Source organism: Dasypus novemcinctus, chromosome 4 (genome assembly GCF_030445035.2).
Source record: "Dasypus novemcinctus isolate mDasNov1 chromosome 4, mDasNov1.1.hap2, whole genome shotgun sequence".
NCBI classification, from domain to species: domain Eukaryota; kingdom Metazoa; phylum Chordata; class Mammalia; order Cingulata; family Dasypodidae; genus Dasypus; species Dasypus novemcinctus.
This window is the reverse complement of record NC_080676.1, coordinates 7,162,170-7,185,576: the sequence shown is the minus strand read 5'-3', so window position 1 is coordinate 7,185,576 and position 23,407 is coordinate 7,162,170. Positions and strand designations below refer to the sequence as shown.

At 50.7% G+C, this 23,407-nt stretch overlaps 3 protein-coding genes across 15 annotated transcripts in view; 1 reads left to right on the top strand and 2 right to left on the bottom strand.

Annotated features, from left to right (window-relative positions):
- The window catches only part of NME9 (NME/NM23 family member 9), a 53,251-nt gene that overhangs the window by 8,473 nt on the left and 21,371 nt on the right, over positions 1-23,407 (top strand). For 2 of the 7 annotated variants that reach the window (XM_058295023.2, XM_071214518.1), the window contains 10 exons: positions 24-81; positions 3,420-3,523; positions 4,773-4,844; positions 6,545-6,661; positions 9,185-9,257; positions 12,623-12,702; positions 12,993-13,085; positions 14,712-14,866; positions 16,116-16,252; positions 17,939-18,308. In XM_058295023.2, coding sequence (XP_058151006.1) covers positions 24-81; positions 3,420-3,523; positions 4,773-4,844; positions 6,545-6,661; positions 9,185-9,257; positions 12,623-12,702; positions 12,993-13,085; positions 14,712-14,866; positions 16,116-16,252; positions 17,939-18,237 — 1,188 coding nt within the window. In that variant the 3' untranslated portion in view covers positions 18,238-18,308. Of the gene's footprint in view, positions 1-23; positions 82-3,419; positions 3,524-4,772; positions 4,845-6,544; positions 6,662-9,184; positions 9,258-12,622; positions 12,703-12,992; positions 13,086-14,711; positions 14,867-16,115; positions 16,253-17,938; positions 18,309-23,407 lie in introns of those variants that run through there. The other 5 variants (XM_058295025.2, XM_058295028.2, XM_058295027.2 and 2 more) reach the window with 5 other exon arrangements.
- LOC101430612 (large ribosomal subunit protein uL24) lies at positions 7,747-9,197 on the bottom strand. Its single transcript, XM_058295030.1, has one exon. The coding sequence runs from the start codon at positions 8,238-8,240 to the stop codon at positions 7,803-7,805; it is 438 nt and encodes a 145-aa protein (XP_058151013.1). The 5' UTR covers positions 8,241-9,197; the 3' UTR covers positions 7,747-7,802.
- Positions 20,620-23,407, bottom strand: part of ARMC8 (armadillo repeat containing 8) — a 116,959-nt gene continuing 114,171 nt past the window's right edge. For 5 of the 7 annotated variants that reach the window (XM_058295020.2, XM_071214517.1, XM_058295018.2 and 2 more), the window contains one exon: positions 22,477-23,150. In XM_058295020.2, coding sequence (XP_058151003.1) covers positions 23,117-23,150 — 34 coding nt within the window. In that variant the 3' untranslated portion in view covers positions 22,477-23,116. Of the gene's footprint in view, positions 23,151-23,407 lie in introns of all 7 variants that reach the window. The other 2 variants (XM_058295021.2, XM_071214516.1) reach the window with 1 other exon arrangement.

Sequence of the window (23,407 nt, the reverse complement as noted above, 5' to 3'; positions counted from 1 at the left end):
GCATTTGCTCTCTTTTGGTTTAGATCAATATCAGCACCCAAGAGCTTTGGGAGGAAATGCTCAGTTCCAAAGGACTAACTGGTAATTTAAAATAATTTTTTATATCTGTTCTTTTCAAAATTTTCAAATGACAGTATTGAACCATGAAGAGGACTGCGATGAACACCATTTTCCTATAACCCTGAACCTCATAGTCAGGTGATTTATTTGATGTGTCTGTGTATACACACACACACAACTGTCAGAAGGTTCAGTTTAGTAAACTAGCTAGTACTGTACTATTGGATAATAGGGCTCCCTTGTTTTAGACCTAAATGTTAGGTGCAGGGATTGTCTGTTAGTAACAGAAACCTCTTCTAATTACCTTAGGCACAAAAGGGGAATATACTGGAAGGAAAGCAGGCTCTCCTGGAACTCCAGGGTTGGATGGAGAGCCAGGCATCACAAGGAACTAGAACCGGGGATGCCCAGTTGAAGGAAACAGTCCAGCTACTGCCCACGTCCATCCTTGTGCCTATCCTTCTTGTATTAGTTATCTAGTGTTGTATAGCATCTTCTTCCAAATCTTCTTGTGTTAAAACAAGTAACATTATCGAATAGTTTCCTTGGGTTAAGAACCCAGGGGCAGATTAGCTGGGTGCCTCTGGCACAGGGTCTCACCGGCAATTAAGCTTCAGATGGGACCTCTGAGGGCTCAACTGTAAGGGAGAATTTGCTTCCTAGCTCGTTTACAGGGCTCTTGGCAGCTCAAGTCCTTGCTGGCTGTTGGCCAGAGGCATCGATTTCTTGCCATCAAGTGTCTCCAGAAGGCGACTCACAACAGAGTGAGGGTGGTGCAGGGAGAGGAGGTGCGGAGTCAGCCTGTTTGCAGCCAACGCTCAAAAGCCAGAGCCCATCACTTTTGCCAGATTCTCTACGTGAGAAGCAAGCCTCTAGGTCTGGCTGAGGCAGAGAGGGAGGGGATTACCTAAAGACAAGAATTCCAGGAGGCAGGACTCGCGAGACCCAACGCCTGCTCCCCTGCACACCCGCGCACGGTGCCCCGCTGCTTGGCTTTTGTCCGCGCTGTTCCCAACACCTGGAAACTGTGGCGCACGCCTCACAACCTTAGACGGCTCTCTCCTTCCCAGGCCCCGCTCATGAAATCTTTCCTGAACCTCTGGGTGCTCACTTCCCCGTGGGTGTTCCTGGGGCACTGGGGTGGGACCTTGTTTCAAACACCCCGACCCACACCCAGCTTGGTGTGGCCCCTGTCGGGGGGAGTGCTGCGGTGGCTTCCCACCCACCCCCCTGGACTCGAAAGACAGAGGCATTGTGTTTCATCGGCCAGCTGTAGACGACTCGCCCAGGCCTGGGCCGAGTGGGCGCTAAATAACTGCTGGTGGCAGCGATCCAGTTGTGTGGGCACGTGTGTGTTGCCACACTCTACTATTTGAGGAATGATTACAAAGCCTCTTTTTTTAAAGAAAAGATTTCTTTATTTCCCACCCTCCACTCCCTCTGTAACCTTGTGAAGGGTGCCTCCACCACTCTCCTCACAGAGCCAGGGCGTACAAGAGGAGGTGGGAGCTGGTACAAACTGTACAAATCCTGCATAGAGAGTTTTAGGTAATCCCAATTTTTTTTTTCTTTTTTTAACTGGGGCTTGAACCTGCCCTTCTCTGCGGGCCTATGTATAAGGCCCTCCAAGTCTTCAGGGCTTTTCTCCTAGCTTAACCCAAATGCCCTTCTCTTCCATGACGATGGTATGTTGAAATCCCCAAGTCCCCTCAATTGTGGAACTCTTGGCCTCAGAAGAGCCCAGAACCTTCTCCGCCCTGGATGTGGAGGTGGCCCAGATCCCCCTCTCCTGCCCCACCTCTCCTTCTGGGTGGCTGATAATCTCTGGGACCACGTGCCTTAGATTCTCTGGCTGGTAGCCAACCCCAGTGTGCCTAAAAGTGAGCTTGCTTTCGTCTCTCCCTCAAACTCTCCATCCCACCCCACTACTTCTTTTGCTCTTCCAGGCTCAAAAGTGGAGAGCTTTTCATACCGGCATTATTTCCAGCCCCTTCTGTCTACTTCCTCGGCACGGTCTCACGGATCTCTTCCTTCCGTCCTTCCCCACCCCCCCATGTCTGTGCTTGGCTTCCTCATTCCTCCCACACTGACCTTGTTTCTCTCTGCAAAACTGTGCTGTTTGACTGAACCAGCCAATACCCCTGAATCAGTGCATCCTGCTTCTTCACTGAGGCAGTTAAAGCACGTGGGTTAGGGCATCAGCCAGACCTGAGTTCAAGGCTTGGTCTACTGCTTCCGAGTTTTTTCCTACCTAGGACTAGTTAACTTCTTTGAATCTCAGTCTCTCCATCTGTGTAGGGGGATAACGATACTCATTTCACTGGGTTGGGTTTTGTTTTTTGTTTTTTTTTTTTTGAGAGGAAAGCACAGCGCACATGCTCTCTTGCAGTTCAACAAATTAGTTCTCTCTCCTTTCTAAAATGTACAGTAACTTGCCCAGTGACTTGGGCTGGAACTCCTCGAGTCCCCGTTCCAGACTCCTCCAGTGATGTCTGCCAGCGCCTCTCGTCACATGACATGGCAGGCCTGGGCTCGGGAGCGGCCCACCTGTGCCTGGCCGCCCACGCTGCCCACCGCGGCCTCTCTGTCCCTCCAAGCCTGGCGCTCCCTACAGCGCCCAGCGCAAGTCTTCTTTCCACTGGGAACCTCTCCTTCCCCGAGTAATACAGTGCTAACTCCATTCTGCCAGATTCCATGTTAATTTAGGAGCTGACCCTACAGGGATCACTTGGTGTCAGCTCAGCTTGCTGAGCTTGGCTGAAGTACAATCAGAAGAAAAGCCTCTCTCACATCCAGCCCTAACATACTCAATAGATCGAGACTAAGGAAGGAAAAGCTACCCCGGTTTCCATCTAGCTATCTGTCAAGTTCACTTTCTAGGAGAAAAATGTTGATTTTCTAAAGTAAATAAAACTCTACTCAAAGCAATTCATTAGGGGAAAATATTAAAGCTTTTTGTCATCAGCCTATTGTATGCTGACAGGCCACCTGCAGTGACTCCTTCCTTTGGAGTATACAATTTCAGTCCCATTCAAAAATTCATTGAGGGCCTGCTCTGTGCTAGGCCCGACCCTGACCCTATCCTGACAATCCCTTAAGGTAAAAGATCCAGGTTACGAAGATGATTTCCTGCCACACTCAATCCATTCAGTTTAGCAGGCAGGACACTGAGTTCCTAAGAAGGAGGAGGAGCTGCTTCCCTGCTTGTCCCAAGCTGAGGGAATCATAATCCCTTTGACCATTAAAGACCCTCGTAAGCAGATATCCACCGAGGGGGGTCAGAATGTGCAAGCGTACACTTGGCCCGGTGTGGCGGGTGCTGGCGCCCACGGAACGCTCCCACCTGTGGTTCCCTGCAGTGGTGGATGTGCACCAGGGCTGGTGTGGGCCCTGCAAGCCCGTGGTGAGCCTCTTCCAGAAGATGAGGGCGGAGGTCGGCCTGGACCTGCTGCACTTCGCGCTGGTAAGATTCCCTCAGCAAAACAGCGAGGTGCGTTCATCCAAATCACCGAAAAGGCATCGATTGTGGATTTGGGGGGTTGATATTTGTCACGACACTTTATAATGACCCTAGATGTGAAGCTTTCTGCCCTCGCTGCCCCGTTCCTGCCTCTCTGAGGGTCACTGGTGGCTCAGGTTATCTCCTCTTCTCTGGCTGGACCTGGGGAATGAACACAAGGCACTCAAATACATGTGCTCTGTCTTGACTCTGTGAACACTGACTGAAGCGTGCAGCGTTTCAAGGTTTCTATCCTCTGCTGCACAAAGGGGGACTTTCACTAAATATTTACCTGAATTAATCTGTGGAAGCGGGGATAAATTCCAGAGAAGTGTGCAAGAGATACTGTTGATATGATGAATGGGTCTGAGGCTCATAGACCTTTTAGAGACAGGAGAAAATATGACTTACACGAATCTCTCAGGAAGTTTGACTTCGAGGACTTTGCAGTTCTTCACTTGGGAGTTTTTTTTTAATTGAAGTTTATTATTCGTACATGAACACCCATAAAAAATAAGGGTATAATATAAGTTGTGAACTTACACAGCAAACATGCATGTCATCATACAGGGCTCCATACATCACCCCACCACCACCTTGCATTGTTTGAAATACTTGATACAGATCGTGAAAGAGCATCAGCAAAACAGTACTACTGCTGTAGCCACTATCTTACATTTGGTGTGTCCCCCACCACCTGATTAAGGACACTGTATTACTAGTGATATAGTCTGTGAGAGAACGTTCTCATGTGTGTTCTGTGAACCACAGCTCATCTTCCACACAGCATTCACTGTGTGTACAGTTGGTGAGTCCATCTGAAGCTTGTATAGAGCATCACTTCTATGGAGAGTGTTGAGGAAATGCTCGGGAGGCGACTCCGTCACGCCTGTGGACTGGGGGTCTGTCAGACCACGAGGCGTGGGACGAGCACCTCTCTCCTCTAACGTTGCCAAGCCCGCAGCTGCAGGGTGCTGAGCAGCAAGGCTCCCTTGTCCTGAAGGAGAAGTGGGTTGGAAACAGAGGAAACTCTAGTTTCCTCCTCATTTTATCCTCTAAAGTGGTGCACTGGGGACAGTTTCCGGCCGTCTGGTGACAGGGCAGTTGTTAGGATTCCGAGAGAAAATCAGGAGGACCAGCGGGGGAGCAAGCCTGCCCCGGGCCTTCTCACGCCCGCAGCCCCAGGCGCGCTGCCAACCGCTTGTCTTTTCAGGCAGAGGCAGACTCTCTCGACGTGCTCGAAAAATACCGAGGGAAGTGCGAGCCAACCTTTCTGTTTTACGCGGTAAGTACGTTTCAGAAGCAGAACCGTCTGAGGGCTGCGCAGAGACGCCGCTCACTGTGAGGCCTCAGGGCCCCCACCCAAGCAAGGGTGCTGTGTCTTCCCGACGTTCCCCGGACAGCTGGTTATTTCAGCTCTCTGGAGACCTCCCTAAGTTGCCGTCATGCAAGCGCCCGGCCCGGACGGTGGCAGGCGGGCGCTAGGGCACTGCCCGGCCCAGCTCGCTGAGGGCCGCTCTGGTTCAGGCCTCTCGCTGAAAGTGCTGTATGCCAGGAAGGGATGCACGTCGCTCAAAGGCTTCTTCTCCTCGGCTCCACCAACACTCCTGGCTGAGGTTTCACCTCAGAGCGCAGGGTTTCGAGATTTCTATCCTCTGCTCCACAGAACAAGCATGAATACTCCTTCTGGGATCTTTACTCACTTAATTTAATCATAAAACGTGGAGGTATGCCAGACTTGAGCGAAGTCAGAAAGTCAGAATGAGAGGGACTGTTGAGGAAAGCCACGTGATTCAGTGCTGTGAAAAATAGTTTGACCGTCTCTGAGTGTGACATGCACACTCTGGCTGCAGGCCCTCGGGGTCCACTGCCTCACCCCTGGCTTCCAACGCTGGCGTCCCTGCGGTCCCTAAGGCCACTGGTATGCTGCTTCTGCCTGGGTTCTCGCCCCCTCATTGTCGGCAGGGAAACTGGAGTCTGCTCACCCAGGTCCTCTGATAGCCCGGCCAGGGTTTTCTTTGGAAAACTGTGGCCTCCTGCCCTCAGCACTGCACAGACTACCAGCTGGAAGCTTATGTAAGGCTGGACTTTATTAAGGAGACACGTTGTGTGATGAACGTGCCCTGGGCCAAACTGATGTCAGAGTTCCGTTGCAGAAACGGGTGAACGGCCACGGTGGTTTGAGCGCCTGGGTGCTCTAATAACTGTAGTGTAAGTCATAATCACCGTTGGGTGCATGGGTCAAGTTGACAGAGTCCATCCCAGTCTCACTGAGGGATGGATGGAGGAAGGACCCACTCTACCTGAACTCCTCCTTCTCTAGATTCCTTCCTTTGGGAGTATTACACGTAGAGACTTCTGGGAAAGTTAGAGCGGGAGACTCAGGCACACCCCCGGTCTTTCCTGACCAAGCCAGCTGGAGTTGGGATTCTTGCCCAGACTTCCCAGCATCCTGCACAACCCCTTATTGAAGCAGTTATCCTACTGTAATTGTGTCTCGACATGACCACCACTCTCCGCATTCGCCAGCGCCTGTGCCTTTTTTCATGTTTCTATCTTTCCTCTGACTTGGCTCTTGACACACCTTCAGTCCTGAATAAAAATCTGTATAGTGACCAAGCTGTGGCTAAGCTGCACTCTCAGTGTGCACCGTCCCTCCCTTACCTGCCTTCCTGTTGCCCTGGAGGAAGTTTGGAAAGGAGGGCGTGGGGGAGAAGATAGGGATGAGGAAAGAGACATGGTCTGAGAAGTGGCAGGCCTAGGACGTCTTGCCATGGGAGGCTCTGGGAGGTGGGAGCAGAGGCCACGGTGGAGGCCACAGGCAGCCAACGGCATCTCTTTATATCTGGCCTGGGTCAGTGAACCCTGACCTTGGACACAGTCTTAAACAAAACTCATGGACACTCTTGCTGTAGTTTGAAAAATATTAATATATGCAAAAAGGATTTCACGAAGCTTGACCAGTATTTCTGTGATGTATTCTAGGGAGGAGAACTGGTGGCGGTGGTTAGAGGAGCAAATGCACCTCTGCTGCAGAAAACCATCCTAGATCAGCTGGAGGCCGAGAAGAAGGTGCTGACTGAAGGCAAAGACCGAAAAGTGGTAACTGGAGGCCACTTCTAAACGCAGCAATCTCAGTGTTCTCCTCTGGCAAGGCCCGGAGTCCCCCCCGTCCCACTAATTTTTCTGGGACTGTCAGTGGAAAGTATCATCAAAATCCCATGCTGGCGGGAAGCGGACTTGGCCCAGTGGCTAGGGCGTCCGTCCACAACATGGGGGGTCCACGGTTCAAACCCCGGGCCTCCTTGACCCGTGTGGAGCTGGCCCATGCGCAGTGCTGATGCGCCTAAGGAGTGCCCTGCCATTCAGGGGTGTCCCCGCGTAGGGGAGCCCCACGCGCAAGGAGTGCGCCCCGTAAGGAGAGCCGCCCAGCGCAAAAGTGCAGCCTGCCCAGGAATGGCGCCGCACACACGGAGAGCTGACACAGCAAGATGAAGCAACAAAAAGAGACACTGATTCCCGTGCCGCTGACAACAACAGAAGCGGATGAAGAAGACACAGCAAATAGACACAGAGAACAGACAACTGGGGTGGGGGGAGGGGAGAGAAAAAAAAAATCCCACACTGGGGTTCATGCTGCTTGGGGCTGAGGGGAGAGTGCAGGACCCACTTTGATACATGTACATTTTGAAGCCTTTTAAAAAGTCTTCCTCTTCATTCAGACTCCTTTAACTTCTATCCATTTGACTTTCATCCCCCACTTCAACTTTTTTTTTTTAATGTCTATTCAGGTCTTTTGCCCATTTTTTTTTTTTTTTAAGATTGATTTATACCCCCCCCCCCCAATTGTCTGCTCTCTGTGTCCACTCACTGTGTGTTCTTCTGTGTCTGCCTGCATTCTCATTAGGCAGCTTTGGGAACTGATCCTGGGACTTCCGGAGTGGGAGAGAGGCAATCATTCTCTTGCGCCACCTCAGCTCCTGGTCTGCTGCGTCTCTTATTGTCTCTCCTCTGTGTCTCTTTTTGTTGCGTGATCTTGCTGCACCAGCTCTCTATGTGGGCCAGCACTCCTGAGCGGGGCAGCACTCTGCGTGGGCCAGCTCACCTTCACCAGGAGGCATCAAACCCTGGACCTCCTATATGGTAGATGGGAAATTGCTTGAGCCACATCTGCTTCCCTTCAGCTCTTTTTTTTTTTTTTTCATTTTAGCAGTTTTTAATGGAAGTTGTACATAAGATTCTTTTATTCCTGCATCTTCTCAATTGTTTCTTCCTTGTATTTGCCCTTTTCCTTTCCTACTTGGCGAGATTTGGCTTTACGTTCAAGGATCTTTTTGCGGTCTTTATCCAGTTTTAGCCTAGTGATAACTACCTTGCTGGGGTGAATGCCCACATGGACAGTGGTGCCATTAGCCTTCTCCCGCTGCACCCGTTCGATGTAGATGACGTATTTCTTCCTGTAAACCTGGACTACTTTGCCAATTTGCTGACCTTTGTAGTGTCCTCGCACAACCTGAACTTCATCATCTTTTCGGATAGGCATGGATCGAACATTATATTTCTGTCTCAGCTCCTTGGAAAGAGGGGAAGACATAATCTTCCTCCGAATGTGGGAAGGTGCATTGAAATGCCTTTTACGGTTCTTGCTCCGATCAGAGGTCACAAAGGGATTGAACTTCATTTTGGCCGCTGCCGCCTCAGCGATGGCCGCAAAAGGCCCCTTCAGCTCTTAATACGGGTTTCTGGACCCCTGACAATGGACTCAGAAATAAAAATAAAGTTTTAGATTCCATTGGTGGCTGGGAGAATTCAGAGACCTGGGCTCCCCTCAGCCTCCGGGTAAGATATCCCCACGTGACCCACCCTCACCTCACATTCTAAAGGTTTGATTTATAATCCCAGAGGGTTTCTTAAGTTTAGAAATTAAACTCTGTGATTTAGCATGAGAAATAGGATCCACATAGCTTCTGGCTTTGATAAATTATTTTCATGGTGACACAGATTGCAAATTTTTTCACAATTGGCTGCCGTCAAAAAGCTGCGCACCTTGAAGGGAGGTGTTTCCTGGCTCTTTGTGCATCTGCCAAATGGGGCTTGACATTGGTTCACGTTTTCATATTCAATTCCAAATAGCAAAGCTCTAGTTCTATAGAATGGGTTAGAATGAAATCTTAATTTTTGCCAAGAAAACTGGCAGTTTTGTCTCAAGAAAAGAAAATTGCAAATGTTTACATTTTCATGTCCCTTTTCTAGAGGAAAATTACCCATTTCTTTACCACTTCCCTGCCATTTGTAGATAGCTGCTTCATATTTATTTGCATTTCAATCCTTCCTCTTCTTGCCAAATCTCTATATCTTTACTTTTTCTAGCTTCTACTTGACACATATGAAAACAGGCAGAATCTATAACTTACAAGCATGAACTTGTCTTCTAACTCCCTATCCCCCACTACCCAACTACTAAAATTGGATCTTTGTGAAGAGTCTTTCCAAGACTCTGATAACCTTGACCCTTTTTCTAATCCATGTTTGGACTTTTACTTTTTTTGGTTTCTGCAGGTTTTTGAAGCTCTTTGTTAATTTTTAGTAGCTAACTATTTTCTGTTCATGACCAATTTGTACTAGATTCAAGATGAAGCTCTTTCTCATGAAGATAAATGTTTCTCCTACATAAAGGGCAGTGAAGACGAGGAAGTGGGTAAGTGCAGAACCAACGAGCAAGACGAAACACCAAAGCAGACTCAGATTGCTGTGTGTTGTAATATATGAATAAACAGCCAACATCGAGCAGCCTGAACTCTGGGAGGATCAGACATAAAATGTTTGGTCTCCAGTCGCCTAACTTCATACAGATTTTGTCAAATCCCTTCTTTCCTTTAACCATATCTCAGGTGCATTTCACAGCTTTCTGATCATGTTCAAATATAACAAGCATGACTTTAAAGACAAGTGCCAGGCTCTGGAAAGGGTCCATGTGATCAAATGGAGGGTTCTAACATGAACCATTAAAGGAACGATGGTGGTATTTCCCTGGTGTGTATTTGAGCCAAAGAACTCTGGGTCCACGCCGCCACTACCACCATTCTGGAGCTTCAGAGAGTCGGCTATACTGAGAACCTCCCCCCCGCCCCAACCTATCCCCTTTCCGGAATTCTCCAAGTGTCAGCTCACACTCTTGGACATCACAGCTCCTGAACTATTAACACGAGAACCTCTTCCCCCGATAAGGGGAAATCTACACTTCAGGATTTCAGTATCAGTGTAAAGAAAAGCCAGAAATTAGACTTTTGCTGGGAAGGGAGTTGATGGTTCCTGGGACATGAGAGGAAAGCAAGATTACGGTCAGGAACTGAGCTGGTAAAAGAAGGAAGATGGTATTTTTTATTGCAAGAAAGAGATAGGCTGGTTTGTTTGTGTGTGGATAGAAAGGACTTTGAGTTGGATTCTGAACAAGGAAGCAAGAAACCTTCAGGTGTGAAGAAAAATCAGCCATTTGACTTCCGCATGGAACATTGGTTGTCTGCTTTTAGGACTATCTTCTGTTTCTCCAGCATTCTGCTTCAGTCTTCTCTCTCCCGCTTAGACAACAAAACAGGACCCCGCCCTGGCCTTTAGCCTTGTCTTTCCGTCTCCTTCCTCTCCTTCCCAGCCAAGCTCTTGGAGCCTTGCTCACACTCCCAGGCCACCCTCAGGTGTCACAGCCTGGCTGCTGGAGCCCTTCCTCTCTGAAATCGTGCTCGCCAGTGACCCCAGGGCCATTGGTGCCAGACCTAAAGGGCAGTTTCATCCATCTCTTGGGGGACTTTCTGCAGAGTTGGGTTGTGTGACCAGTGTCTTTCCTCCTCTGTTTTCTGAGATGTCCTTCATTACCTTTCTTGTTTTCCTCCTGCCTCCATCCATCCTTCAATTTCTCCTTCATTCGCTTCTTTTCTTTTGCTCCCCTTTCAGGCTGGAGATCTCCAGGTCCCTGTTCTGTCCTTTTCTCTTCTTACTCTGCACCTCAAGGTAAGCTCATGAATCAGTCGATTTATAATGGAATATATTGTGTTTTAAAGTCTAGTGTTCATAGCACATTAGAAATATTAATCATAGAAAAAGTAACGGATTTGTTGCTTAAAATGATTTATACCTTAGCAGTACACATGCTTTTGAGATTTTCAGAGGAAGCCCTCCTTAACTGCATTGTAACCCAACTGAGTTTGCAATGAGATTTCAGCAAAAAAGTAGGCTCAGAGTGTAGGTAACTCACCAAGGCCAAATCTGTCTGAGCAGGAGTGAAAGAGAAAAGGGCTCGTGGCCTACATGCAGGCCTCCCTCCAGCTTCTACGGCTGTGACCACCAGGCACTCCTCCAGCAGTGCCACAGCTGATGGGTCTGTGTGGACACTGAGCCCAGGACGGCCCATCAGGGATTGACCAGTGAGCTATGACTGGTGTCTTTTATTTTTTAATTTTTAATTAAAGTTAATAGATCACAAGGAATATTACATTAAAAAACATAAAACAAAAAACAAAAAGAGGTTCCCATACAATCCACTCGCCACCCCCCACCACATCATTTTTGTAAATTTTATTTTTTTTCAAGATATATACATCACGAAAAAAAGTTACATTAAAAAATATAAGAGGTTCCTGTATACCCCCCACCCCGCCACCCCACTCCTCCCATACCAACAACCTTCCTCATCATTGCGGCACACTCATTGCACTCGGTGAACACATTTTGGGGGCACTGCTGCACTACACAGATAATAGTTTGCCCTGTAGTTCACGCTCTCCCCCAGGACATTCAGTGGGTTATGGCAGGATATATAAAGTCCAGCATCTGACCCTGCAATATCATTAAGGACAACTCAAAATCCCCAAAATGCCCCCACATCACTTCTCTTCTACCCTCTCCCTGCCTTCAGCAACTACTGTGGCCACTTTCTCCACCTCAATGCTAAAATCTATTACTCGTCACAATAGTTTTATAGTAGAATATCAGTAAGTCCACTCCAGTCCATATTTTATTCCTCCATTCTGTGGACCCTGGGATGGTGATATCCACTCCACCTCTAGATCAAGAGGGGGCTTAGATTCCACACGGATGATGGATGCAATTCCTCTGCTTACAGTTGTAGGCACTCTTGATTCCCTGGTGTGGTGGTTGACCATCTTCACTTCCCTGTTAGCTGATTTGGGTAAGATCAACGAACCAGAGAGTAGGAGTCACCACTCTGCTGAGGCCCAGGGCCCAGCTGGCACATGGGCCGTCCAGAGATTCAAGTCTCCTGAGTGTGGACCATCCCTAGTGCCAACCACAGGTTCAGTAAAAGTGACAGAAGAGGCATGTGTAGAAAAGTCACATCTGAGTACAGCTCGGTCACATTCAGGAGCACAAATTCCAAAGTAGGGCCCTCTGGCATGGCACAGAGCTCCAGAGCCATCTGCCATGACCATATACCCTGTGGATCTCCATGGCCTTCAGGAGATCTGGTGTCTTGAACAAGCCGGGCCAGTCTGATCTGCTCTTGTGAGAACTGAAACTAGATAGGACTGAAGGTACAGGGTGGGCTGGAGCTGAAAAGCCACGAGAGGCCGTGCAGACTCGGGGCCTGGGGCAGTGGCCAGGGAAGTCAGAAAACAGGAGAGGCAAAGGAGACAGTGAGCAAGAGGAGGACACAGCGGGCAGCAGCAAGAGACCAAGCCGCCAGGGGAGGGGCAGAAGGGCGAGCTCCCCTTCTGCCACCCCCACCCAGGCCTATTCGTTGTGTTGTTTCTGGGGTTCTGTTCCAGAGTAGAATTTCAGCAGCCCCCTCGCCCTGCCTCCCTCTGCCTGGAGTTTCAAAGAGCCTGTGCAGCCAGGTGGAGATTGGGGTCTGCATACACTCGAGCCAAGGTTTGGGGGCACAGCCGCGAGGCCAGTCGAAGGAGCCCAGGGCGCCTGAGCCTGTAGCTGGCACTCGGTGTCGTGCAGCCTTGGGCCGGGGCTGCAGCTGTGCTTGTGGGTGGCTCCTGAGACCCTCTGAGAGGAGTGCTGCGAGCCCAGCATCTGACAGCACCAACCTTTGCTGTATTTCAGTTTCCTCAGAAAAGGCTTGTACCTTGGCAATCATTAAGCCAGATGCGGTGGTTCATGGAAAAACGGAGATTATGATGAAGGTAAGAGAGTCGACCTGCCCTCCATGACTGTCTTCATGTTTTCTCTGATGGAAATGGGGGTGGCGGGAGGGACTAGGTTCATGCAGCAGTGTGTTATGGGAAAAGAAGGCTTCTAAGAGTTTTAACTACAATTCCCTTTAAATGAAATTGTTAAATCTAACTAGAACAAATACCTTGGGGATGAGTTGTCTCCACAACTTTTAATGTTGCCTATCTTTCTCTTTTACCTTTCAACTAAGATAAATGTGAACTTGGACTTGATGTACCCTTTCAGTATATGTATTTTACAGATCCAGGAAGCTGGGTTTGAAATTTTAGCAAGTGAAGAGAGAACCATGTCAGAGACAGAAATGCGACTTTTCTACCAACACAGAGCTGGAGAGGTCAGCTTGTCTGTTTCCAGAGCTTTTTATGTGCTCCCATTTCTTTCTTTCTCTAACATTATGCTTCTATACTGATATTAATTTGGGAAAAAATAGACTATTATGAACTACAAGAATATGGAAAAGTGCACTATGAATCTGCTCTCAGAATAATGATTATAGGCTGTATTAGGTAAAGTTCTTTGGTTGTAAGGAAAAGATTCCTATTCTAACTTAAGTAACAAAATAATGACTTTATTGGAATGATACTCTATAACTCACAGAACTGAAGAAAGGCAATTGAAGGAAAAGTTTAATAAGGTCTTGGGGAGAAGAGGAAACAAGACAGCTCTAGGGAACTCAGAATCAAAATGTCATGGGTACTCCCTTTATTTATTTATTTTTAAAGATTTGTTTTTTATTTATTTCTCTCCCCTTACCCCCTCTCCCCCTTCTCTGCTCTCTCTGTCCTTTCGCTGTGTGTTCTTCTGTGACCATATCTTCCTTATCAGCGGCACGGGAATCTGTGTTTCTTTTTGGTGCATCATCTTGCTGTGTCAGCTCTCCATGTGTGCGGTGCCATTCCTGGGCAGGCTGCACTTTCTTTCGTGCTGGGCGGCTCTCCTTACGGGGCGCACTCCTTGCGCGTGGGGCTCCCCTACACGGGGGACACCCCTGCATGGCAGGGCACTCCTTGCGCGCATCAGCACTGCGCATGGGCCAGCTCCACGTGGGTCAAGGAGGCCCGGGGTTTGAACTGTGGACCTCCCTTGTGGTAGGCAGACGCCCCATCCACTGGGCCAAGTCCGCTTCCCGGGTACTCCCTTGAGACACACCCACCCCTGTCCCATCTGCTTCTGCAGTGACTCCCCTGCTTGGGAGGGAGAGTCTGGTTGTCGTAGCCCAGGTCCTAGTCCCAGGTCTGGGGATATGTGTATGCTAGGGGGAGGGGAGGCATCACGGGTGTCAGGCGAGCGAGGACCAGCTGTCACCAAAGGAAGACCAGGGTACTCTTACTCGAAGAAAGGGGGAGGGCTGCCAGGCCTCACACACACACACACACACACGCACGTGCTCAGCTGCTTTCTACCCCTTGGTTATCCAGCACCCACGCAGCAGGACTTCCTTATATACCAGGGGCTCTTCACCTTTTCTGCTCCATGGACCCCTTTGCCAGGCAGGTGAAAACCATGGACCCCTGACCAAGTCCACACCACACTGTGTAGTATTTAATAAATAGATCACACCCGCACCAACGCGTCCCCACAAGAATACTGTTTTTTTGAATTTCAAGTTCATGGACCCCTTGTCAAGAACCCCTGATAAGGTCTCTTAAATGCCCCTGCCTAACATATTATCTCATGTTCACCTCCAGTGAATCAATAGGAAGTGTCGTCTCTCTGCCTTTCCTTTCCTTTCCTTTCCATGTGGGTTTTCTCTAGTGTCTATCCTGGTCCTCACTGCCGCTCCTCTCCGGGGTCCTCCCCGGCCGGGCGAGGCGCCCAGGGAGGGAAGCGCTGTGGGTGTGTCAGCGAGCACGAGGCTGGTAGAGGCTCTTCTCTGACTCCCCCCCCTTCCTAGGCTGGGGTGGGCCGGCTGGCTTCTGCAGGCTGCAGGACCCCCTGCCTGTTTTCCTTCCGAGCCCAGGCAGCCTTTGAGACGCTGGTGACTCACATGTGCAGTGGACCGAGTCACCTCCTGATCCTCGCCAGGACCGAGGACTCCGAGGATGTGATCAGCACCTGGCAAACTCTCATGGGGCCCTGCGACCCCGCCGTGGCCAGGAGGGAGCAGCCCGACAGGTGCCCTCACTAACTGCTTCTTCTATCCGTTCCAAACTCCGCACCCAGTGAAGCCGGCTCAGCCCCAGAGCCTGTCTGATGGCTGGGAGGCCCCCTGCTCTGTTTTGTATTTGGGGAGACCCTGACACCCTCCCCCTGTGATCGCTTCACCAGCCCTCTGCCGAGCAGCTCCGTGCTGCCTCCTCCCTCCTCCAACCCTTCAAAGGCTGAGGACTGAATCCCTCTTCAGCAAGAGGGACCCACAGTGGGGCCCCAGGACCTCCTGTCACAGACTCAATCCAGGAAAACGCAGACTTCGGGGCCCCACTAGGCCCGCCAGGATGAGACTCTGGGGCAGGACCTCGTAATCTGCACTGCAGACTCAGTCCCCTCCCGCTCTCCCCCCTACTCGGACAGACCTGAGTCTGAGCTCCTTAGCCTGCGGCTCCCGACGCCAAATCCACTGTACTCTGGCCTGTGAAGTTGAGGGACCCAGCCAACAGGAGAGACCCAGGAGTCAGCAAGAGGCCCAGCGAGTACAGTTGTACCCTGGGGTTGTGGGGCAGCCTGTGCTACCAGACAGCCCAGCATTCAGGCCTTAGGTCACCCTGTGCTTGGGCCGGTCCCTTTGCTGAGTCCCAGTTCTCTCATCCTCACCGAGGGCCCTGAGCACCTATCACGAGTCCAGTGGTGTGGCTAAGGAGGCCTCCAGAAGCCCTCTTCTTCCTCTTCTTCTGTTACCTCAGGTCCTGCTTTAATTTCTCTGTGCCTCAAAAAATGTGCAAAATAAATGGGTACCATAACAGGAGCTGCTTCAGATGCTGTTGTGAGGATTAAATGAGTAATCCTCTACGAAGCACTTAGGACAGGGCTGACTCAGAAGGACCTAGAAATATTAACCGTAGCTCACCGGTTGCTGCGAGGCCTAACTATGCAGATACCTGTCAGGGTGCCAGCCCCTGGTCGCGACCGTGGCAGCCAAACGCCAGCGCCTGCGACCAGACCGCTGGCCGTGCATCTGTGAAGGGGGGTGTGACGGCATCTCCCGCCGAGGGCTGCGGCTCAAATGAACCGACATCGCGCCGGCGGAGCACCCAGCACCGCCACCCCTGAATCATCAGCCTTGCTCTTGTTCTTGGTATTTCCACCCCAGGGAAAGCAATTTAACAGGAACACCGAGTGCTGACTGGTAGTTGGTGATTATGTACCAGACAGCAAAATGCTGCTTTTCAAATGAAACGCTTGTTTTGCATTTTGTTAACGTTCCCAGTCTCCGAGCTCAGTATGGCACAGAACTGCCCTTTAACGCCGTCCACGGGAGCCAGGACAGAGAAGACGCCAGAAGGGAGCTGGCGCTGTTCTTCCCCAGCTTTAGGTTTCCAGAAGGCGGTACCAAAGCCCCTCAGGGTAAGTCACCTTCATTACCCCGCAGTGATAAGGAGTTTGTGACTGTGCTTCAGTGTGTGTGGGCCTGATACTCTGAGAACTGTCTTCAATCTAGAAAACGGGCCATTCTGTAACTTTCCTATCAGTCCTGAGCTCTGTGTTTTATGGAGTAACAGTACTGCTTTTTAAATTCCTCATTAATTTTTTGCTGCATTCTTCAGCATGGATCTTATGTGGGGGTCATATTTTTTGTTGCGAAGATACTTTCTATTTTCCTATGGAAACTACTGGGAAAATCTAAAGGACTTCCTGGAACCCGATGTCAGAGCCAGCCGTGAGGAGATGTTCCTCACTTCCTGTGCTCTGCAAGCCCTCAGCAGGGTCAGAGAAGCAGGAGGCAGAGGGCCTCGAGACCTCCCCTTCCACGCAGGACGCTCACGGCCTGCCTCGGGGGCAAGATGCCGGGTCCTCACTGCTTCCCGATTCCGGCCAGCACTGCCAAGCTGAAGGCGGGTGGCTTGCCCAGTGGACACACGCACATGGAAGTGCCAGGCCCCGTCCACACTGCTGCTGCCGCTCAGTCACAGCTCCCTACGTGAGCCTGACGGGAGCGCAAGGGCGTGCATATCTCGGGAAAACCAGAGGGTGTGAGAGTCTGCTTCTTGAGGGAAGGCTGCACGCAGATCTGAAATGCTAATAACCACATGTGTCTTATGCACAGAGGTTTTAACTGGCATATTTGCTTAAATATATCTCATGGGTTCCTCAAGACCTGCAGCCCAGCCAGGAGAGAAAAGGTGTGGTCACAGGGGCGGAAGCTCACCTGTCCTGGCCCCACATTTAGTCCTTGCCACTAACTACCCAGGGAGCAAAGAACAAGCTGGCAGTGCAATGGAAGTTAGGGAGTCGGGAAATCCTGGGCAGTGTGGCTCTAAAGCGGTTTGAAGAGACCTGCACTGACACGTTGTAAGTGCAGGGGAGTCTTCCGTCGTCCCCTGGCCGGCAGGAGCTCATTCCCATGAGGGAGGTGCTGCTGGGGCCAGCTTTTCCCTGAGGACCTGCTCTTAGAGTCCATGATGCATTTCCTTATGTGTCCAGGTTGGTGACATCTTCTACCTTTTGGGGGATCATGAGAAGCAAACAGGAGTGACTCCAGGCCAAGTTTGGGGAAGGAAGAGGGTGAACCAGCTGGGAAATAGTCCCTGGAGCTACTGGCAGAAGTGTTGGGAGACCATACACCTGACGCTTTGGCCAGACTCATCACACGGGGCCTCCGGGGCAAGGCGCACAGGGAGCCGCTCCCGAGGGTCTGAGCCAGGCCTGTTGGGCAGTGGCAGCCTCGCTGGGGCGCTGACGTCCTGTCAGCGTGCTTTAACGTCGCTGTGCCGCCTCAGCCTTGGGGAGCAGTGGGACGTGCAGCTGCCCCTGCTCTCCCCCCGCTGAGGAGGAGGCCTGGGGACTCTAGAGCTAGGCCCTCTTAGGTCGGCCTGGCTCCCTTCCTCACCAGCTGAAAGCCTTGGGAAGGCCCTCTTCTCTGGGTCTCCTCTGCAAAACGGAGATACCAGCTCGTTCCGACACCCTCATCGTAGGGCTGCTGTGGGGACGGAAGGAGACGCGGCCGGGAGGCTTCTCCCTGGGCCTGGCACTTGTTAAGCTTCAACCAACGTTCCTCTCCTCAGCCTTGTTTAAGTCCTGCCCCTCCCACAGAGCCCCACCCCCGACGCCACTGTCAGGTCGCCTGTCCTCTCCGTGCGCAGGGCCCCGACGGGCAGCAGTCCTCAGAACGCTGTGCTCCGCAGGCGGCGAGGCCGAGGGCGCGGCGGGCCGGCGGGCAGCGTCGCCTCCCTGAGGACGCCGCGGGACGGCTGAGCGGCTCGTGCTGCGCCCGGGAGCGGGCGGCGGCTGCGGCGCCGTGTCCCAGCTCGGCCGCGGGCGGCACAGAGGCCTCGAGGGCCGGACCTCACTCTCTGAGCACCAGACTTTCTTGGTTTAATTATCTTTCCTGAGCAGGGAAAACAGGTTGAACATTTTTTGCTGTCTCTCGAAAACCCTGCCTCATTAAACAGGTTGAACATTTTTTGCTGTCTCTGGAGTCTGACAAAGCCAATGAGTGTCAGTTACTGCGCTCTGGTGTTACACAGGACGGTGTTCCTCCCGTAATAAATCTACTTTCTAGACTAAAGTGTTTTAGAGCTTACCTTGGTGACTGTGACTCGAGGAGAGTGAAGGAAGGCTGACGCGGCACTTTCAGGCAGGCGGAAACAGGCGTCAGGCGCCTCCCACCTTGCAGGTCGCAGGGCAGTCGTAGGTGGCGCAGTGGCCCGTCTGTGGCTCCCCCCAATCAGGTCGTGCTCAGAAAGCAATGGAGAACCCGGCTTGTTGCTTGTCTTGACTGCCCGGCCGCCCCCCATTTTTTTGGCTTCTGATTCTGCATAAAGCCAAATTTGAAAAGGTGAAGGCTCCCGAGGGGGGCCAGGGTGTCTTCAGTTTCACGAAGTTGCCTGGCTCAGCTATGTCTCGCCACAGGGCCGAGCGACACAGGCAGTTTCCATAAAAGCCTGTGTCTCCTCCTCCCCTGCGGAGACGCGCGTGCCGGCCACTCGCTCTTACCCGTCTGCGCTCGGCTTTACGTGGGACTTCACCAAGTCCAGGCACGCTCTTCCTCTCTGAGTGAGGCGGCGGCTGCGTCCCTCCAACCACGACAGCTGCGAGGGCAGTGGCGATGTCCTCAGTGCGGCCTTCTCACAGGACTGTGCTCCGACACCGGCAGCCGCTCTCGGAAGACGCTCTTCTCGGCTGCGGTCGTGTTAGCCTACAGCAGGAGGCACTCGGTGCCAGGCCCGGGCTGGAACGGGGGTAGAGGGTCATCAGTCTGCACGGAGGTGGGGACCAACGACTGACACCCTGGGCGTCAGCCCTGGCTCCTCCACCGGTGAAGGCTAGTGTTCCCACGGCCTTTGGTCCCTTCTGGGCAGCAAAGTGCCTGCCCTCGTGCCCACCTGAAGGAGCTACTTCTGGAGAGGGGTGCACCCGGCTGCCAGCTATCTGGTCTCCCTGGTAGCCGTGAAGTCCATTACTCCCATTACTGGAGAGATGGAGGGATCAGGGCTTCGGAAGGCAGGGCAGGGGGGAAGGTAAGTGGGGGACTGAGGTTGTTGGGGGAGATATGTGTTTGTGGGTCTATGATGGATCTGTATGTCTGCCCAGGATGTAGCTAGAAACGGCAGGGCTGGGGAGGGGGTCCGGCAAGTATTGAGAGGGCCAGATGGAGGGCTGGTGACGCCCCTCCCTCCACATTACTGGAGGCCTGGGGATCTGTGCTCACCTCCTTTCTCAGCATCCAGGAGGCTCAGGGCGCAAGGACCACGGGCCTCCTCAGTGTGCTACAGGGGCAGCCACACCTCAGAGGATGAAACTCCTTGGCAGAGGCCCTGCGCCTGGCACCCCACAGCAGACGCGAACCAGGGCTGGGCCAGTTTGGTTGGAGGGCCTCAGCCCTGGGCATGAGCGCGTCGGGGGTGGCTTCTTCCTAAGGACTGGCTCTGCCCTCACTCAGCGAGAGGGCTGCCTGCCAGGCAGAGCCAACGCCGAGAGCCAGGGCTGCAAGACGGGAGAGGAAAGCAGTCTACTCCACGGCCAGGTTCTCGACATCCCCCATGCTAGGAAGAGACACGTGCCTCTGCTCAGCACCAGCCCTACCCAGGCGACGAGGTACAGGGGCCTCTCCACGGACCATCCACCAGGACCCGGGATGGGTTCCTCTCCCCCCGTCTCAGGTCTCACGTCCGAGTTTCTCCTGGGACAGCTGTGTGGCCTCCCTGCTGCTCTTTTGGCCTCGTCTTGGGTGCCCTCAGAGCTTCTCTCCCCCTCTGCGTTCCCTCCCCTGCCAGCCACCTCAGTGCCCGACCCCACGCTCGGGGACATGTGTCCTCGGCTTTCTCTCTGCATTTCCAGTGAGGCAGGGAGAAGGGTTAAAGAAGGCAGTGCACAGTAAGCAGTGACGCGCGTCCACGTGTCCTTATAGAGTGACAGCGGGTGCAGGGCAATGGATCGTGTGCCAGACTCTGGACCCAAGTCCCAGGGTGGTGGCAGTGGAGGTACGGCCTACCTGAGCGGGAAGAGGAGATCACCGAGGGGTGGGCTCTGAGTAGGAGAGTCTGTTCAGGGGCTGTTAGGAGGCGGCCAGGAAGAGAGGGAGCCGGATGGCTGCGGATGCCCCTGGAAGCCACAGCCACGCTAGGGCACCAGCCCCCGGTCTGAAGTGCAAAGCCACTCCCCATCCCCTTCCTCACCCGGAACCACAGCTCCAAAGGCCAGCATTCAGCATCTTCTGATGTTTCCTAATGTTCTAGACATTTGGAAAACAGACTCTTTTTTAGAAATTGCCATGATTTTTCTTGGCTTTTATTAGCATGTGTTAAAATCATATTATCCAAACACTACCAAAAGAACATGTATTGTTCTGAATAAAGTGCTTAAGGAAAAAAAAAATGCAACTTATTAAATTGGACATTCTTTTCTAGTTCATAAATTTGGGTTACAATCAGGGCACAAAAGGAGAAACAGAATGCAGTGTGAAAAAGAGCGAGAAACTTAGTTAAGAACTTGGGTGTAGACACAAGACATGTCCCATTCTTCCCACTTCCTTGCTGAGTGAACACTGCACCTGCGTAAAGCAGCAAATAGCTTTGTTTTAATAAATACATTTTCCTTCATTTAAATCAGAAAAGTTAATTATAGTAAAGCACTTTTTTTTTTGACCCTCTGTTTATACCCACAGGCAAGATTTATCCAGTTTTAGTGTAAAAGTGTTATTTCACTGGGCCTTCAGTTTTCTGATGCTATGAGCTCAAGATTGTCTCAGCAATTCATTATTGGTCTCTTTATATTTACCTGGTACCTTTAAAGCTAATTCTAAGTGTCTTATATTATATATGCTATCTAGGATACTTTCCCAGTTCTAGAAACTAAAGGTGGACCTAACTACGGCTTTATTTCCAATAAACCAGGTTTTCTTTTAACTGGTTTTCCCACATTAGCACTCATGTCTGCATAAAATCCATATCCCTGTTTTGATAGTTTTAAATTGGTGATGTTCTGACAAAATAACAACTTGGAAATTTCCATGTTTGAATCTTGGGTGATCATGTTGAGAACTTGCATTAAACTTGCATTAAACATATCTGAAAAACATTCCTTTGCAAATAAACCTATTGAAACCCTTCCAAGGCAGGGGCGGGTTGACCGGGCAGCTGAGGCGTGAGCAGCCCCATTAAGAGTGGCAGGTGGGCTAGGGCCTGTCAGAGGCACACACCCCCAAGCTTCTGGGCCACTGACCTTGCTTCCTGGCCAAGGTGCCTTTGATCTTCATTTAGCAAAGGGAAAAGGAAAGCAGGTTCTGCCTTTAGAACGACTTCTGTTGAGCGCTGCCTTAGAGCTGACTCAGACATTGATGCAGGTGCCACGCTAAGGGCTGCAGAAGGGCAGGGCAGTGCTCGCTGTAAAAAGAAGTCGCCTTTGAGCATTCTGGAGAGATTTCCTTTCCTTTTTCTCAACTTCAGTGCTTCTAGCTTCATTCAGGAGAAGATCTTAGCTGCATCTTTTCCTAAAATTTTCAGATCCTTTTATAAACACATACTGAGTAGCAGTCCTGAGCGACCAGTATGGAATTTGCTGGGCGTAGCTAAGAGAAAGACAGCTTTCTAAACTATTCTGTTCCTCACGTCTTTCCAGAGAACATTCTTTAAGTTTCACAGTGATAAATGCTTTTTCAGGAAGCACAAGGTGATCTGACTTTATTTCCAGGAAGTGATGGATGACCTACTTTAGTGTGAGCAAAGGTTCCAAGACTGGCTGTTAATCCTGCCAGATACTGACACACCAATGACTGGATTTGGGGCAGTGGGAGGGCTCTAGGGCCCCAGTTCCTGTCAAAGGTGGCCCATCACAACCAGGTCTTGCACTATCAGTAGTTATATTTCCCTTTGATGTTTCAAAACACCTACAGTGACTCTGTTGCTTCACTCCACTCTACCCTGTCCATCTGACTTGCTTGGAAGCCTGAGAACTTATTGAATTAGACTTTTTAAAAAAAGGCTCTGTACCTGCTAATATTGATGGCAGTAAGATGCTAACGTAATATTCTGCACAGCACCATGTATAGTGCCTGTATTCAGGCCAACTATAGCCAACGTTTTCTTTTTCTTCTTTTTTTTTTTTTTATATATAAAGAAAATCTATGTAAGTTGAGGTTCAGAAATGCATATATTTTTTTACTTACAAATATTTATCTGACCAAAATTCAACATAACCTTTATGGAACACTTAACAATTGTTTTGTTTTTAAAATAACATTTCATTCAAACTGTATATAATTCAGTAAAGTTTTTTATACAGCAAGCAATGCTTAAACCCTGGAAAATCTGTAGAAAAGAGATTTTCACACAAAATAAGAAAAGAAAAATCCGAGGTATCCCTCACACACTGACATTCATCCTGACCTGTGTGCACGCACGCACGGACACCCATGCTGGTGTGTGCACACACACACATTCACTCACACTCACAAAGTGGCTGCAGCATAGGCAAAAAATCGTAGGTCCAAAGAAAAGTGATGATTGATTGTTCTAATAAAGAGTCCAGGTAGCTCAGGAAAAATAAAAACAAAACAAAACAAAACAAAAACACAATTGTCTTCTGAGGAAATTACTACCTCAAAAAAATGTTCTCAAGATGAATTTGAGATCTAAGCCTACTCAATTGCTTTTGCAAAACAGCTCCCTGCAGTCCAAGGTGACTTGTGCAAATAGAAGGAATCAAATGAGGCTAGTTCCTGTACTTCCTTAAATAAGGATGCGGGGTGCTCGCAGGTGCCCGGGCCTCCCATCATGCCAGGTACTGCTGCAGCGCCTTCTTTGCCCTGAAATCACAAAGGTCCCATCAGTCGTCATCTCAGGATTTTAACTGGGGCAAAAAACTCCCCTGTGGCTCAATGAGGGTAGCTGGGGAGGTCTAAAGAGGTGGGTCCCCGAGGGAATCGGGGTGAGCCGACTGGCACCCACCTGAAGGGGCAGAGACCTGCAATTAGCAGACATGCCACCCGCTCTCCTATACTCTCCTCCCCACGGTTCTCTTAGAGGGGCTGCTCTTGCTCTTAGACATGCTGTGGCTCAATGA